At 55.5% G+C, this 15,601-nt stretch overlaps 1 protein-coding gene across 8 annotated transcripts in view; it reads right to left on the bottom strand.

The window, feature by feature from the left end:
- Positions 1–15,601, bottom strand: part of CUX1 (cut like homeobox 1) — a 461,619-nt gene that overhangs the window by 145,179 nt on the left and 300,839 nt on the right. For 6 of the 8 annotated variants that reach the window (XM_068165418.1, XM_068165412.1, XM_068165414.1 and 3 more), the window contains exon 11: positions 7,154–7,342. In XM_068165418.1, the coding sequence (XP_068021519.1) occupies positions 7,154–7,342 (189 nt within the window). The remainder of the gene's footprint in view (positions 1–7,153; positions 7,343–15,601) is intronic. The other 2 variants (XM_068165419.1, XM_068165413.1) reach the window with 1 other exon arrangement.

The following is a 15,601-nucleotide window of genomic DNA, read 5'->3' as shown; positions in this document are numbered from 1 at the left end:
GGAACATTTCACAGCATCACAAAACCTCAGCGTGGTGCAGGGTGGAAGAGACCTCTGGAGCTCACCCAGTCCAATCCCTGCTCCAGCAGGGCACCCACAGCACAATGCCCAGCACCACACTGCCCAGGGGGGGTTGGAAGCTCTCCACACAAGGACACTCCACAACCTCTCTGGGCAGCCTGCTCCAGGCCTCCAGCACCCTCACACCAAACAACTTTCTCCTCCTCTTCACATCCAACCTCCTGGCCTCCACTCTCTGCCCCTTGCTGCCCCTTGGCCTGGCCCTGGGCACCACTGAGCAGAGTCTGCCCCCAGCCTCTTCTCCCCCCTGCCACTTAAGCTGCTGATCAGCATTGAGAAGGTTCCTCTCCAGCCTTACTGAAGCTGATCTGCTGCATGGAAAGGTCTAACTGCATTCCTTGTTGAGCCAAGCATTGAGCTGCAGCTGGAATCTGGACCATGCTGGAGCTGGTCCTCCTTAAAACTCAGAAGACTCAAATGACATCTTGGGCCCTGGGATCATGCAGCAGATCTGCATCAACAGATCAACACATGCTGGAGGGGCTCAGGTCCATCTTTAATATTTGTAGGGCTTCCTGCTTGCATCAACCAGGGGAATCCTCCTTACATCAGCACAGAGGCTGCTAGCAAGGCCAAAACACCTGCAGCAGTGGCTGCTATGGAGGGCAGTCAGCCCTGCCTGCAGTTCCAGCTAGTAATGGGAGTTTAGTAAGGGAGGATGTGGCCGAAGAAATGACACTGAACTACAGGAGAGAGTCCAGGGAGGCAGTGAAGGTCTTACATAGAATAGACCAGGTTGGAAGAGACCTTCAAGATCATCATGTCCAACCTATCTTCCAACACCACCTAAACAACTAACCCATGGCACCAAGCACCCCATCAAGTCTCCTCCTGAACACCTCCAGCGATGGTGACTCCACCACCTCCCTGGGCAGCACATCCCAATGGGCAATCTCTCTCTCTCTGTAGAACTTCCCCACCTCCAACCTAAACCTCCCCTGGCACAGCCCGAGACTGTGTCCTCCTGTTCTGGTGCTGGGTGCCTGGGAGAAGAGACCAACCCCCACCTGGCTACAACCTCCCTGCAGGGAGTTGGAGAGAGCAAGAAGGTCTCCCCTGAGCCTCCTCCTCTCCAGGCTAAGCAACCCCAGCTCCCTCAGCCTCTCCTCATAGGGCTTCTGCTCCAAACCCCTCCCCAGCTTTGTTGCCCTTCTCTGGACACCTTCCAGCAGCTCAACCTCCTTCCTAACCTGAGGAGTCCAGAACTGGACACAGGACTCAAGGTGTGGTCCTGAGGGGCCTGGAGCAGCTCTGGGAGGAGCAAAGGCTGAGAGCCCTGGGGCTGAGAGCCTGCAGAAGAGCAGCCCCAGAGGGCAGCTGAGCAATGCTCAGCAAGAGCTCAAGGAGCTGTGGGGGGCAAGAGGCTGGGGCCAGGCTCTGCTGAGTGGTGCCCAGGGACAGCACAAGGGGCAGAGAGTGGAGGCCAGGAGGTTGGATGTGAAGAGGAGGAGAAAGTTGTTTGGTGTGAGGGTGCTGGAGGCCTGGAGCAGGCTGCCCAGAGAGGTTGTGGAGTGTCCTTGTGTGGAGAGCTCCCAACCCCCCCTGGGCAGTGTGGTGCTGGGCACTGTGCTGTGGGTGCCCTGCTGGAGCAGGGGCTGGACTGGGTGAGCTCCAGAGGTCCCTTCCAACCCCTCCCTGCTGGGATTAGTTAATGGCTCTCACTTCAATGCAGCCTCTATTAAATGCAGCCCTGCCTCTGGATGTGCAACACCCTGCAGGTCCTTCTGGAGATTTTAGGTACAGAAGAGAGGAACTGAAAGCTGTAGATGGCATGAAGCTGCTGTGGGCTCCCAGGCACTTGTGTGCTGCTGGAGCAGGATAGCAACCTGCAAGATTTTCCTTTGAAGTGTCTAAAGCCCACAGACATCCATCACTCCACAGCACCTAACACAGAGATTGTTGCCATGGAAAACCTGCACCTGAATGGAGACTTCTACTAAACAGCAGCAACCAACAGCTAAGGAGGCAATGTCTGTACAGAAGCAGACCCTTTAGGTGCTTGGCATCCTCCCAGTCAATGCCTGTTTTAAAATGCATTAGTATGGTAATTGTCTGCAAGAAGCCTGTAAAACACACAGAGCAGAGCACAACAAAGGTTCAAGCTGTGAGACAATCTGGAGGAACTAACACCTAGCACTAAATATCAACCTGCTTAACTCAGACACAACAGAGCCCAGTGGCCTCCAACACACCAAGAAGCAGGGAGCCAGAGGACAGCAGGAAGGGGCTGGTGGCTGCTCTGCACACTGCATTTCAGTATTCAGTATTCCTAAGGTTGGAAGCATCCCATGGTGAGGAAGCATTCTGCATTTAGTATCACAGTATCATAGTATCAGTCAGGGTTGGAAGGGACCACAAGGATCATCCAGTTCCAACCCCCCTGCCATGGGCAGGGACACCCCACACTAGATCAGCCTGGCCAGAGCCTCAGCCAGCCTGGCCTTAAACACCTCCAGGGCTGGGGCCTCAACCACCTCCCTGCACAACCCATTCCAGGGCTTCACCACTCGCCTGGGGAAGAACTTCCTCCTCCCCTCCAGCCTGAATCTCCCCACCTCCAGCTTCATTCCATTCCCCCTAGTCCTATCACTACCTGAGAGCCTGTGGTGAGAATGAAGCCATGGAAGAGCATCCAGAGATTGGCTACCCTGCTCCTCCTTGTCTGAAGAGACTGAGAGGGGAGCTGAGCAATGCTCAGCTAGAGCTAAGGAGCTGTGGGGGGCAAGAGGCTGGGGCCAGACTCTGCTGAGTGGTGGCCAGGGCCAGGCCAAGGGGCAGCAAGGGGCAGAGAGTGGAGCCCAGGAGGTTGGATGTGAAGAGGAGGAGAAAGTTGTTTGGTGTGAGGGTGCTGGAGGCCTGGAGCAGGCTGCCCAGAGAGGTTGTGGAGTGTCCTTGTGTGGAGAGCTTCCAACCCCTCCTGGGCAGTGTGGTGCTGGGCATTGTGCTGTGGGTGCCCTGCTGGAGCAGGGCTTGGCCTGGGTGACCAGAGCTCCCTTCCAACCTCACCTTGTTGGGGTTTGATCCCAAATGTAGTCACCCCAGGTTACTAATCTGCCAGTCTGCTAACTGGCACTGTTGTATCTTAGCTGGGTAGCAGGGAACAAAAGGGTTAAGAGAATGGAAGTTAGCAGAGCCTTGTAACTAGAGGACATGTTTTGATTATTAGATGAGATGAAGATCAAGAAGCAGTCATTTCAGAAGTGTCTCTGCATTGTTTCATTAAGGCACAGAGTATTAAAGCACTCCCCCCAGACATGGTCTGAGAACATTGCTTTAATTTCTGCAAGAGGGATTCACTTTCTGTGGAGGGAGCTGTGAGAATCCTGCCTCTTTGAGGAGCAATTCCCCTAGAACCAAGCAGGGGAAGCAGCACAGCACCAAGGAGATTTGGTTCTTTGTACAACAGGTCTCAGAGGTGGCTTCTTCCCAAGTCAAAGTGTCTGTGTTAAAACATCTCTCTGGTGCAACAAATCAGGCTAAAGAGGGCTGAAATGAGTAAAACTTTTATCAGTGGAGGCACTGCATCAGCCACTCTCAACAGGAGCCTAACTGCAGAGCATTAGCCAGGCAGGCCTAGGAGAAAATAGCAGGAGATTACTGCAAGGAAAATCAAAGGCTGGCTCTGTCACTCCTGTGATCCCACTGCCTTTGAAGTTAATGGCTAAACTAATGCTGACCTCACCAGGAACATGCTTTCCTCCAGGAAGATCTGTCAAGTGCAAGGACTCAGGATATTCTCTGCCAGGCTTTGTGAAAGAAAATTAAACATAACCCCACCACCAGTATGGATGAGGCACAACACCATGTGGCCCTCCAGAGCAGGCCAGCTCCTTCCTCCCACATGCTGATGGATGGGCAGAGAATCCTGGAACCCCAGCATGGGGGCTTGGAAGGGACCTCTGGAGATCACCCAGCCCAGCCCCTGCTCCAGCAGGGCACCCACAGCACAATGCCCAGCAGCACAGTGCCCAGGGGGGGTTGGAAGCTCTCCACACAAGGACACTCCACAACCTCTCTGGGCAGCCTGCTCCAGGCCTCCAGCACCCTCACACCAAACAACTTTCTCCTCCTCTTCACATCCAACCTCCTGGGCTCCACTCTCTGCCCAAGGCTGCCCCTTGTGCTGTCCCTGGGCACCACTCAGCAGAGTCTGGCCCCAGCCTCTTGCCCCCCACAGCTCCTTTAGCTCTTGCTGAGCATTGCTCAGCTGCCCTCTGGGGCTGCTCTTCTGCAGGCTCTCAGCCCCAGGGCTCTCAGCCTTTGCTCCTCCCAGAGCTGCTCCAGGCCCCTCAGCAGCTCTGCAGCCTCCCCTGGGCTCTCTCCTGCAGTTCCCTGTCCCTCCTGAACTGTGGAGCCCAGACCTGGACCCAGCACTGCAGATGTGGCCTCACGAGGGCAGAATAGAGGGGCAGAAGAACCTCCCTTGCCCTGCTGGCCACACTCTTCATGCATTCCAGGACCCCCTTGGCCTTCTTGGCCCCCAGGGCACATTGCTGCCTCCTGGGGACCTTGTTGTCCCCCAGCACTCCCAGCTCCTGCTCCTTGGAGCTGCTTCCCAGCAGGTCCCCCCTCAGCTGTGCTGCTGCAGGAGGTTGTTCCTCCCCAGGGCCAGGACCCTGCCCTTGCCCTTGGTGGGGGCAGAGTAGTGATGGAGTAGAACCTCTTTTGACCTGCTGCCTGCTCTTCATGCACCCCAGGAGACCATTTTCCTTCTTGGCCACGAGGGCACAGTGCTGGACTGCCAGAACTTTCCTTTGCTCTGTTGGATCTTCATACAAATTCAGCAGGGCTGTCTGCACACCTGCAGAGGGGGCCAGGAATGCTCCACTTCAGCTCTCCCCTCTTTCCCCACATAAAGTCTGCTGCAGCAGAGCAAAACCAGGGACTGCTCCCAAACTGCTGGAGCCATTTGTAAGAGCTTCAGCTGAGCATTAAATCATCCTGATGGAGGGAAGCTCCCCACAGCCCAGGCAGGGCTAAGTGGCTACCATCAGCCTCCTGCTTTCAGCAGGCTCAGGCTGTAAAAGCTGCAGAGCTGCAAAGGCTTTGGGGGAATGGATAAATTTATCTTGTTTACACTTCGATCCAGGAGCTGTGGAACAATGAGGGAGACAGGAGGTACAGGAAACTGATTCATAACACATGTCAGGAAACATTTCTCATGCTCACTGATAGATCAGAACTGGGGGGGGGGCTGGGGTGGGGGTAGGCACAAGGAAAGCAAAGCTGCTGCAGGCAGGGGTGAAAAGGTCACTCACAAAAGTGTTAGATTCAGAGAGTAATAGAATGGTTTAGGTTGGAAGGGACCTCAAGGATCATCCAGTGCCAACCCCCTGCCATGGGCAGGGACACCTCCCACCAGCACAGGCTGCCCAAGGCCTCATCCAGCCTGGCCTTGAGCACCTCCAAGCAGGGCACAGCCACAGCCTCCCTGGGCAGCCTGTGCCAGACTCCCCCCAGCCTCACTGCCAAGAATTCCTTCCTCATCTCCACTCTCAATCTGCTCTCTCCCAGCTCAAAGCCATTGTTCCTCATCCTGGCACTCCCAGCCCTTGTCATAAGTCCCTCCCCAGCTCTCCTGGAGCCCTTCAGGTACTGGAAGGCTGCTCTAAGGTTTTCCTGAAGCCTTCTCTTCTCCAGGCAGAACAGCCCCAGCTCTCCCAGCCTGGCCCTACAGGAGAGGTTCTCCAGTCCTCTGATGTCCTCATGGCCTCCTCTGGACCCTCTCCAGCAGTTCCATGTCCCTCTTGTGCTGGGGGCACCAGAACTGGCTGCAGTGCTCCAGGTAGGGTCCCACCAGCCCAGAGCAGAGGGGCAGAATGTTTCTTCTGAGTTTAGTGCAGTGCTGCTGGTGTGCAGCTGAGTGTGAGCCTGGACTGCTGCCTATGGATGGGAATTGCTCTGCAGCAAATGTAGAGTTAAAAAGATAATTAGCTGGCTATTAAGCCTGCAAAGCCTTTTCTCTCTGCCTGACTGTGCTTGTTTGTTGTGCTCTGAGTGACACATTTCCCTTTTCCAGTGGAGGGAACTGGAGGGGGGAGCAGGTAGACTCACAGACAGACCACGGCACAATAACCATCCTGGGCAGATCTGCAACACCCAGCACTGGGATGGGAATGGAAAGGTTTGAACCTTCAGGAGGATTTTCTGTGCCTTCTCAGTTCAGCTCCCTCACCCCACCTCCCTGGTGCAGGTCTGCAGGGTTTTGGGGGTGGGGAGGTGGGTATTTGATTTTAAAGGCAGCCCTGTCCTGCAGAAAGCATAGAAGCATAGAATCATAGAATCAATCAGGTTGGAAAAGACCTCAAAGATCATCAAGCCCAAGCTGTCACCCAGCACCTCCTGACTACTAAACCATGGCACCAAGTGCCACATCCAGTCCCCTCCATCCTCCTCCCCAGGAGATCCCTGCTTCAACCTCCCTGCCAGGAGGGAGCAAGAGGAACCCCAGAGTGGCTCAGGGTGGGAGGGACCTCACAGATCCCTGCTCCAACCTCCCTGCCAGGTGGGAGCAAGGGGAACCCTAGAGTGGCTCAGGGTGGGAGGGACCTCAGAGAGAGAATCATAGAATCAACCAGGTTGGAAAAGACCTCAGAGATCATCAAGTCCAACCTATGACCCAACATCTAACACCTCCTGATAACTAACCCATGGTTCCAAGTGCCACTTCCAAGCCTTTCTTGAACACCTCCAGGGATGGGGACTCCACCACCTCCCTGGGCAGCACATCCCAAGGGCCAATCTCTCTTGCTGGGAAGAACTTTCTCCTCACCTCCAGCCTGAACCTCCCCTGGCACAGCTTGAGACTGTGTCCTCTACAATTTCAAAGCAGTGAGAAGTAAGTAAATGATACCTCAACATCAAGAGAAGTTGTTCTATTCCAACAGAACTCTGCTCACTTAGAATAAAGCACCACAGACACCAGGGTTCAGCAGCATCCAGAAGCAGCCAAGGGCTTTACAGTGCCTCTGAGGGCCAGAGGAAGCCCACCCCACCCCCCCAGCAGGCAAAGCCAGCCGCGCTCCGCCAGCTCTGCCCCCGGGGAGCTGCCGAGCACAGGCCCAAGCCTTACTTTGAGTGTGCTGTTCTTGGCTGTCAGCTGCTGCTCCAGCTGGGAGATCTGGCTGCTGGAGTTCTCCCGCAGCTTGGTGAGGCTGCCCTGGAGTCTCTGGACATCTTCTACCAGCTGGGCGATCTCCCTCTCCTTGGCAGCCAGCTCCACCTCCAGGCTGGACCGCGTCAGCACCTCGATGGCCTGCTCCTGGGGGGACACCCACAGTTAGACAGCACCAGCACCCAGCCAGACAAGGGCTGCACAACACAAACAGCAAAGGCAGCCAGCCTGGACCCAGGCAGTTAGCATCACAGTATCACAGTATCATAGAATCAGTCAGGGTTGGAAGGGACCACAAGGATCAGCCAGTTCCAACCCCCCTGCCATGGGCAGGGACACCCCACACTAGATCAGCCTGGCCACAGCCTCAGCCAGCCTGGCCTTAAACACCTCCAGGGCTGGGGCCTCAACCACCTCCCTGCACAACCCATTCCAGGGCTTCACCACTCTCATGGGGAAGAACTTCCTCCTCACCTCCAGCCTCAATCTCCCCACCTCCAGCTTCATTCCATCCCCCCTGGTCCTATCACTCCCTGAGATCCTGAGCAGTCCCTCCCCAGCCTTCCTGTAGCCCCCTTCAGATCCTGGAAGGCCACAATGAGGTCACCTGGGAGCCTTCTCTTCTGCAGACTGAACAGCCCCAACTCCTTCAGTCTGTCCTCACAGCAGAGCAGCTCCAGCCCTCTGCTCATCCTCCTGGCCCTGCCCTGGACACCTTCCAGCACCTCCAGATCCCTCTTGTCATAGGGGCCCTTGCAATAGGTTAAGAGCAAGCATGGCATTGGGGGACACAAACCAGCTCCTCCACCTGGCACTGCCTGTGTGACCTTTCACAAGGGCTTGTAGGGGTAGGAAGAGAGGGAATGGACTGAAGCTTGAGGAGGGGAGGTTGAGACTGGAGAGGAGGAAGAAATTCGTGAGAGTGAGGATGGGGAGACTCTGGCACAGGTTGCCCAGGGAGGCTGTGGATGTGTCTCCCTCACTGGAAGTGTTCAGGGTGAGGCCTTCTGGTGCTGAACATCTCCAGGTTGCCCAGGGAGCTTATGGATGTTCTCCTCCCTGGAAGTGTTGAAGGCCAGGCTGGATGAGGCCTTGAGCAACCTGGGCTGGTGGGAGGTGTCTCTGCCCATGGCAGAGGGTTGGAACTGGCTGAACTTTAAGAATAGGATAGGATAGGATAGGATAGGATAGGATAGGATAGGATAGGATAGGATAGGATAGGATAGGATAGGATTAGGATAGGATAGAATGAACCAGGTGGGAAAAGACCTCAGAGATCATCCAGTCCAACCTCTCACCCAGCACCATCTGATCAACTAAACCATGGCACCAAGAGCATCATCCAGGCTCTTCCTAAACACTTCCAGTGATGGGCACTCCACCACCTCCCTGGGCAGCACATCCCAAGGGCCAATCTCTCTTGCTGGGAAGAACTTCTTCCTAACATCCAGCCTGAACCTCCCCTGGTGTGGCTTGAGACTGTGTCCTCTTGTTGAGGTCCCTTCCAACCCATTCTGTGGTTCTGTGAATCTGGAAGCAGACCAAGCTCAGCTCCTGGGTGAAATTAAGAGCATCAATGCCCTGGTTTCACAAGGGCAGTGGGAAGGGGCAGCCATGAAAGTCAGAGGATTCTGTTTGGCTCTATTTATTATGAACAGCCCCAGCGCTCTGACAGGGCTGGGAGCCTGCGCCTACAAAATGCTAATCAGAGCAAATATTCCACGAGTAATGGAGCAGAATTTCTTAATCAGGAGTGGCAGAGCCCTGTGCCTTTGGCTCCTCATCTGCATTCTGCACCTTTCAGGCAAAACTTGGCACAGTTTGCCCCAAACTGCTGCTTCCTTCCCATCAGCTTTGCTCCTCGCATGCGAGCCGCCGGCTGCTCACATCACTGCGGGCGACTGCGGCCTGTGCTCGGTGGGGGTGAAGGCAGATCTGACAGCTGAGAGGGGACCCCCTTCTGCCTCTGCTCTGTCTCCATGGGCAGGAGCTCCCTTCCCTCAACCAGGATCTTACATAGAATAAACCAGGTTGGAAGAGACCTTCAAGATCAAGTCCAACCTATCATCCAACACCATCTAAACAACTAACCCATGGCACCAAGCACCCCAGCAAGTCTCCTCCTGAACACCTCCAGGGATGGTGACTCCACCACCTCCCTGGGCAGCCCATTCCAGTGGGCAATCACTCTCTCTGTGTAGAACTTCTTCCTCACCTCCAACCTAAACCTCCCCTGGCACAGCTTGAGACTCTGTCCTCTTGTTCTGGTGCTGGCTGCCTGGGAGAAGAGACCAACCTCTGCCTGGCTACAACTTCCCTTCAGATAGTTGGAGAGAGCAATAAGGTCACCCCTGAGCCTCCTCCTCTCCAGGCTAAGCAACCCCAGCTCCCTCAGCCTCTCCTCACAGGGCTGTGCTCCAGACCCCTCCCCAGCTTTGTTGCCCTTCTCTGGACACCTTCCAGCAAGTCAACCTCCTTCTTAACCTGAGGGGCCCAGAACTGGACACACGACTCGAGGTGTGGCCTAACCAGTGCAGTGCACAGGGGCAGAATGACCTCCCTGCTCCTGCTGGCCACACTCTTCCTGATGCAGGCCAGGATGCCCTTGGCCCTCTTGACTGCCTGGGCACACTGCAGGCTCATGTTCAGCCTACCATCAACCAGCACCCCCAGGTCCCTCTCTGCCTGGCTGCTCTCAGCCACTCTGCCCCCAGCCTGTACACTGCATGGGGTGAGCCAGAAGGATGTTCCTCCTTCCAGTTTCCTGTGGCTCCTGTGTCCTGAAGTCTGAAGCTTCCTCACCAGACCAACTTTACAGTGGCACCAGAGAGGCCAGAGGAGTTGAGAAGAGGGTAGATCTATGCAGGGAAGATCATACAGAGGGCAGCCTGGCCTGGAGCAGGAAGAGTGTGGCCAGCAGGAGCAGGGAAGTCATTGTGCCCTGTGCTCAGCACTGCTGAGGCCACACCTTGAGTCCTGTGTCCAGTTCTGGGCTCCTCAGCTCAAGAGGGACATTGAGAGACTTGAAGGTGTCCAGAGAAGGGCAACAAAGCTGGGGAGGGGTCTGGAGCACAGCACTGTGGGGAGAGGCTGAGGGAGCTGGGGTTGCTTAGCCTGGAGAAGAGGAGGCTCAGGGGAGACCTTCTTGCTCTCTCCTACTCCCTGAAGGGAGGTTGTAGCCAGCTGGGGGTTGGTCTCTTCTCCCAGGCACCCAGCACCCGAACAAGAGGACACAGTCTCAAGCTGTGCCAAGGGAGGTTTAGGCTGGAGGTGAGAAGAAAGTTCTTCCCAGCAAGAGAGATTGGCCCTTGGGATGTGCTGTCCAGGGAGGTGGTGGAGTCCCCATCCCTGGAGGTGTTTAAGAAGAGTCTGGATGTGGCACTTGGTGCCAGGGGTTAGTTGATCAGATGGTGCTGGGTGAGAAGTTGGACTCAATGATCTGAAAGGTCTTTTCCAACCTGGTCTGGTCTATTCCATTCTATTCTATTCTATTCTATTCTATTCTATTCTATTCTATTCTATTCTATTCTATTCTATTCTATTCTATTCTATTCTATTCTATTCTATTCCATTCCACTCCATTCCATTCCATTCCATTCCATTCCATTCCATTCCATTCCACAGACCAATGCTACCATCTCCTTTCATAGAATCATAGAATCACCCAGGTTGGAAGAGACCTCCAAGATCATCCAGTCCAACCTATCACCCAACCCTATCCAATCAACTGGACCATGGCATTAAGTGCCTCATCCAGTCTTTACTTGAAGATCTCCAATGACAGCAACTCCACCACCTCCCTGGGCAGCCCATTCCAGTGGGAAATCACTCCCTCTGTGGAGAACTTCCTCCTAATATCCAGCCTGAACCTCCCTGTCTCCTTGTGGGAAGAGATCAATAGCTATTATGCACTGGAGAACTTGGAACCTCTCTTCCATGAATCACAGGGGTTGGGAAGAGAACCTCTGGAGTCCATCCAGTCCAACCCCCTGCCAGAGCAGGGTCACCCAGGGCAGCTCACACAGGAACACATCCAGGTGGGTTTGGAATGTCTCCAGAGATGGAGACTCCACAACCTCTCTGGGCAGCCTTAAATTACAGAAGTTCCTCCTCATCTTTAGACAGCCCTTCCTATGCCCAAGTTTGTGCCCACTGCCTCTTGTCCTGCCACTGGGCACCACTGAACAAAGCCTGCTCCCACCCTGGCACCCACCCTTGAAGTATTGATCAGCATTCATGAACCCCCCCCACCCAGTCAGCTCTTTTCCAGCCTGAACAGCCCCAATTCTCTCAGCCTTCCCTCATCAGAGCTGTTCCAGGCCCCTCAGCATCTTTGTAGCCCTTTGCTGTACCCTCCCCAGATCTGCACAAGGTTGGGCTGCCCCCTGCTCCCCAGCTCTGCACAAGGTTGGGCTGCCTCCTGCTCCCCAGATCTGCACAAGGTTGGGCTGCCTCCTGCTCCCCAGGGGCTGCCTCCTGCTTCCCAGCTCTGCACAAGGTTGGGCTGCCCCCTGCTCCCCAAATCTGCACAAGGTTGGGCTGCCTCCTGCTCCCCAGGGGCTGCCTCCTGCTTCCCAGCTCTGCACAAGGTTGGGCTGCCCCCTGCTCCCCAGCTCTGCACAAGGTTGGGCTTCCCCCTGCTCCCCAGATCTGCACAAGGTTGGGCTGCCCCCTGCTCCCCAGCTCTGCACAAGGTTGGGCTTCCCCCTGCTCCCCAGATCTGCACAAGGTTGGGCTGCCTCCTGCTCCCCAGGGGCTGCCTCTTGCTCCCCAGATCTGCACAAGGTTGGGCTTCCCCCTGCTCCCCAGATCTGCACAAGGTTGGGCTGCCTCCTGCTACCCAGGGGCTGCCTCCTGCTCCCCAGCTCTGCACAAGGTTGGGCTGCCTCCTGCTACCCAGGGGCTGCCTCCTGCTCCCCAGCTCTGCACAAGGTTGGGCTGCCTCCTGCTACCCAGGGGCTGCCTCCTGCTCCCCAGCTCTGCACAAGGTTGGGCTGCCTCCTGCTCCCCAAATCTGCACAAGGTTGGGCTGCCTCCTGCTACCCAGGGGCTGCCTCCTGCTCCCCAGATCTGCACAAGGTTGGGCTGCTCCCTGCTCCCCAGGGGCTGCCTCCTGCTCCCCAGGGGCTGCCTCCTGCTCCCCAGCTCTGCACAAGGTTGGGCTGCCTCCTGCTCCCCAGGGGCTGCCTCCTGCTCCCCAGCTCTGCACAAGGTTGGGCTGCCTCCTGCTCCCCAGCTCTGCACAAGGTTGGGCTGCCCCTTGCTCCCCAGATCTGCAAAAGGATCAAAGATCTGGGGAGCAGGAGGCAGCCCCTGGGGAGCAGGAGGCAGCCCAACCCTTCTGAACACTCCACTAAAAGCCTAAACCATGCTCCCCAAAGGTGAGTGGCTGCTCCTCAGCAGGTGTGGAGAGAGAGGAGCAACAACCAGGAGCACCACAGCAACGCTCCCCCCAGCGCACGGGCGGCGAACTCAACGCCCAGGCGCTGCCGCCCTCACACCTCGCTCCCCGCTCTCGCTGCCGCCCTGGCAGACTGCAGAGCCCACCGTGCTGTGGGGCACAGGCACAAGAGAACACCTGCCTCAGAACCCAGAGTGGAATGCAGAATTAACCAGGTTGGAAAAGACCTCTGAGATCATCGAGCTCTCCTCCCCGCTCCGCTGGCTGGCTGTTCAGTGCCTGCCTCCCTGGCAAGCTGCAGGCAGGAGCAGCATTTAACCACACTCTCCTATTACACTGAATTATACTTTTGACTTGAAGAGAGAGAGAGAGAGAGAGAGAGAGAGAGGGGGAAAAAAATAAGAAACCCCAGCCCACAGCCACCCCTCTAATTTGCTTGCATGAAACATCACAAGTTGTATAATCATCTGCTGCTTGTGCCTATTGAGACTGGGACGTAGAGCCTGAAATAAGATAGATAATGATCATTTTCATCCTGCAGTGGTTGTCATATTAAATATAAATGAAGTGCAGAAGTGCTATTAAATACAAGAAAGACCTAATGTTAAAATAATGATAAGGCTAGGACAGGAGATAGGAGGCAGCAGGTAATTCAGAGTTACAAGTGAGAGAGCCAGGCTCTTCCTTCGCTGCCTGGCAGCCTGCTTGCCTGCCTTTTGACTCCTCTGAGCAAATGCTGGGCTGGAGTTAAGAGAGAACCAAACAGATCTGGAGGATTTGTACATAGAATACATAGAATAGACCAGGTTGGAAGAGACCTTCAAGATCATCGTGTCCAACCCATCAACCAATCCAACACCACCTAAACAACTAACCCATGGCACCAAGCACCCCAGCAAGTCTCCTCCTGAACACCTCCAGGGATGGTGACTCCACCACCTCCCCAGGCAGCCCATTCCAATGGGCAATCTCTCTCTCTGTGTAGAACTTCTTCCTCACCTCCAGCCTAAACCTCCCCTGGCACAGCCTGAGACTGTGTCCTCTTGTTCTGGTGCTGGCTGCCTGGGAGAAGAGACCAACCTCTGCCTGTCTACAATCCCCCTTAAGGTAGTTGTAGAGAGCAAGAAGGTCTCCCCTAAGTCTCCTCTTCTCCAGGCTAAGCAACCCCAGCTCCCTCAGCCTCTCCTCACAGGGCTGTGCTCCAGACCCCTCCCCAGCTTTGTTGACCTTCTCTGGACACCTTCCAGCAGCTCAACCTCCTTCCTAACCTGAGGAGCCCAGAACTGGACACAGGACTCAAGGTGTGGCCTAAGCAGTGCTGAGCACAGGGCAGAATGACCTCCCTGCTCCTGCTGGCCACACTCTTCCTGATGCAGGCCAGGATGCCTTTGGCCCTCCTGGCCCCCTGGGCACACTGCAGGCTCATGTTCAGCCTGCCATCAACCAGCACCTCCAGGTCCCTTTCTGCCTGGCTGCTCTCAGCCACTCTGCCCCCAGCCTGTAGCACTGCCTGGGGTTGCTGTGGCCAATGTGCAGCACCTGGCACTTGGATGTGGTCAATCTCCTGCCCTTGGATTATAGCTTGCTACTGGCTCCCTGTGAATGTATTTGAAAGGCAACCATGTGCTCCTCTGCTGGGGCTGGCAGGAAAGAGCAGCAAGGGAAGGGGCAGGGTTTGTGGTATTTGCTGAAGCTGCTGCTCAGGAGTAAGACTGAATTTCACCCACATGGCCTCTCAAGGACCCTGCCCACCCCAACCACTTTGTGATGCTGTGATTCAGTGAGTCTGTAACTCAGAATGGGTTGGGTTGGAAGGGTTCATCCAGTGCCAACCCCTGCCATGGGCAGGGACACCTCCCACCAGCACAGCTTGCTCAAGGCCTCATCCAGCCTGGCCTGGAACACCTCCAGGCAGGAGGCAGCCACAGCCTCCCTGGGCAACCTGTGACAGTGCCTCCCCACCCTCACTCTCAAGAACCTCTTCCTCATCTCCAGTCTCAATCTCTCCTCTCCCAGCTCAAAGCCATTGTTCCTCATCTTGGCACTCCCAGCCCTTGTCCAAAGTCCCTCCCCAGCTCTCCTGGAGCCCCTTCAGGTACTGGAAGGCTGCTCTAAGGTCTCCCTGGAGCCTTCTCTTCTCCAGGCTGAACAGGACATCCATAGCCTCCCTGGGCAACCTGTGCCAGTGCCTCCCCACCCTGGGAGAAGAATTTCTTCCTCATCTCCAGTCTCAATCTCCCCTCCTCAAGCTTCAATCCATTCCTTCTCATCCTCATCCAACCTGGCCTACTGGGAAGTGTCCATGACCATGGCTAGGGGTTTAGAACCAGATGGTCTTTAAAGTACCTTCCAACCTAAACCATTCTATGAATCTATGATTGCATATTGAGTATTTCAATCCCCCCTGGCTCTCCTTTGGCAAAGAGACATCACAATAGTATTTTGATTTGGGTAGGAGGACAAATGTCTTTGCTGCAAGAGTGGTCAGGTGTTGGAACAGGCTGCCCAGGGAGGTGGTGGAGACACCACCCCTGGAGCTGCTTAAAAGACAAGTAGATGTGGCACTTTGGGACAGGGTCTAGCAGTCATGGAGGTGTTGGCTAGAAGGCTGGACTTGATGACCTCAGAATCATAGAATCATTAAGGTTGGGTAAGACCTTTAAGATCATTGAGACCAACTGTAACCCAACCATCATGGCCAGGAAACTATCCTGACGTGCCACATCCACACAACACCTCCAGGGATGGGGACTCCTCCCCCTCCCAGGGCAGCCTGTGCCAATCCCTGACCACTCCTGCAGCAAAGAAACTTTTCCTGATTTCCAACCTACCCCTCCCCTGGCACAGTTTCAGGCCATTGCCTCTCATCACCTGACCCTAGGCAGAACAGTCCAACCCCCACCTCACTGCACACTCCTCCAAGGGAGCAATGAGGCCTCCCCTCAGCCTCCTGTTCTGAAGACTAGAGAACCCTGGTTCCCTCAGCTGCTCCTTGTATGCCATGC

Source organism: Melanerpes formicivorus, unplaced genomic scaffold (assembly GCF_026170545.1).
Source record: "Melanerpes formicivorus ecotype bairdi unplaced genomic scaffold, bMelFor1.0.p_v2 SCAF_88, whole genome shotgun sequence".
Classification (NCBI taxonomy): domain Eukaryota; kingdom Metazoa; phylum Chordata; class Aves; order Piciformes; family Picidae; genus Melanerpes; species Melanerpes formicivorus.
The sequence above is the reverse complement of the archived record's forward strand: the minus strand, read 5'-3'. Positions and strand labels throughout refer to the sequence as shown.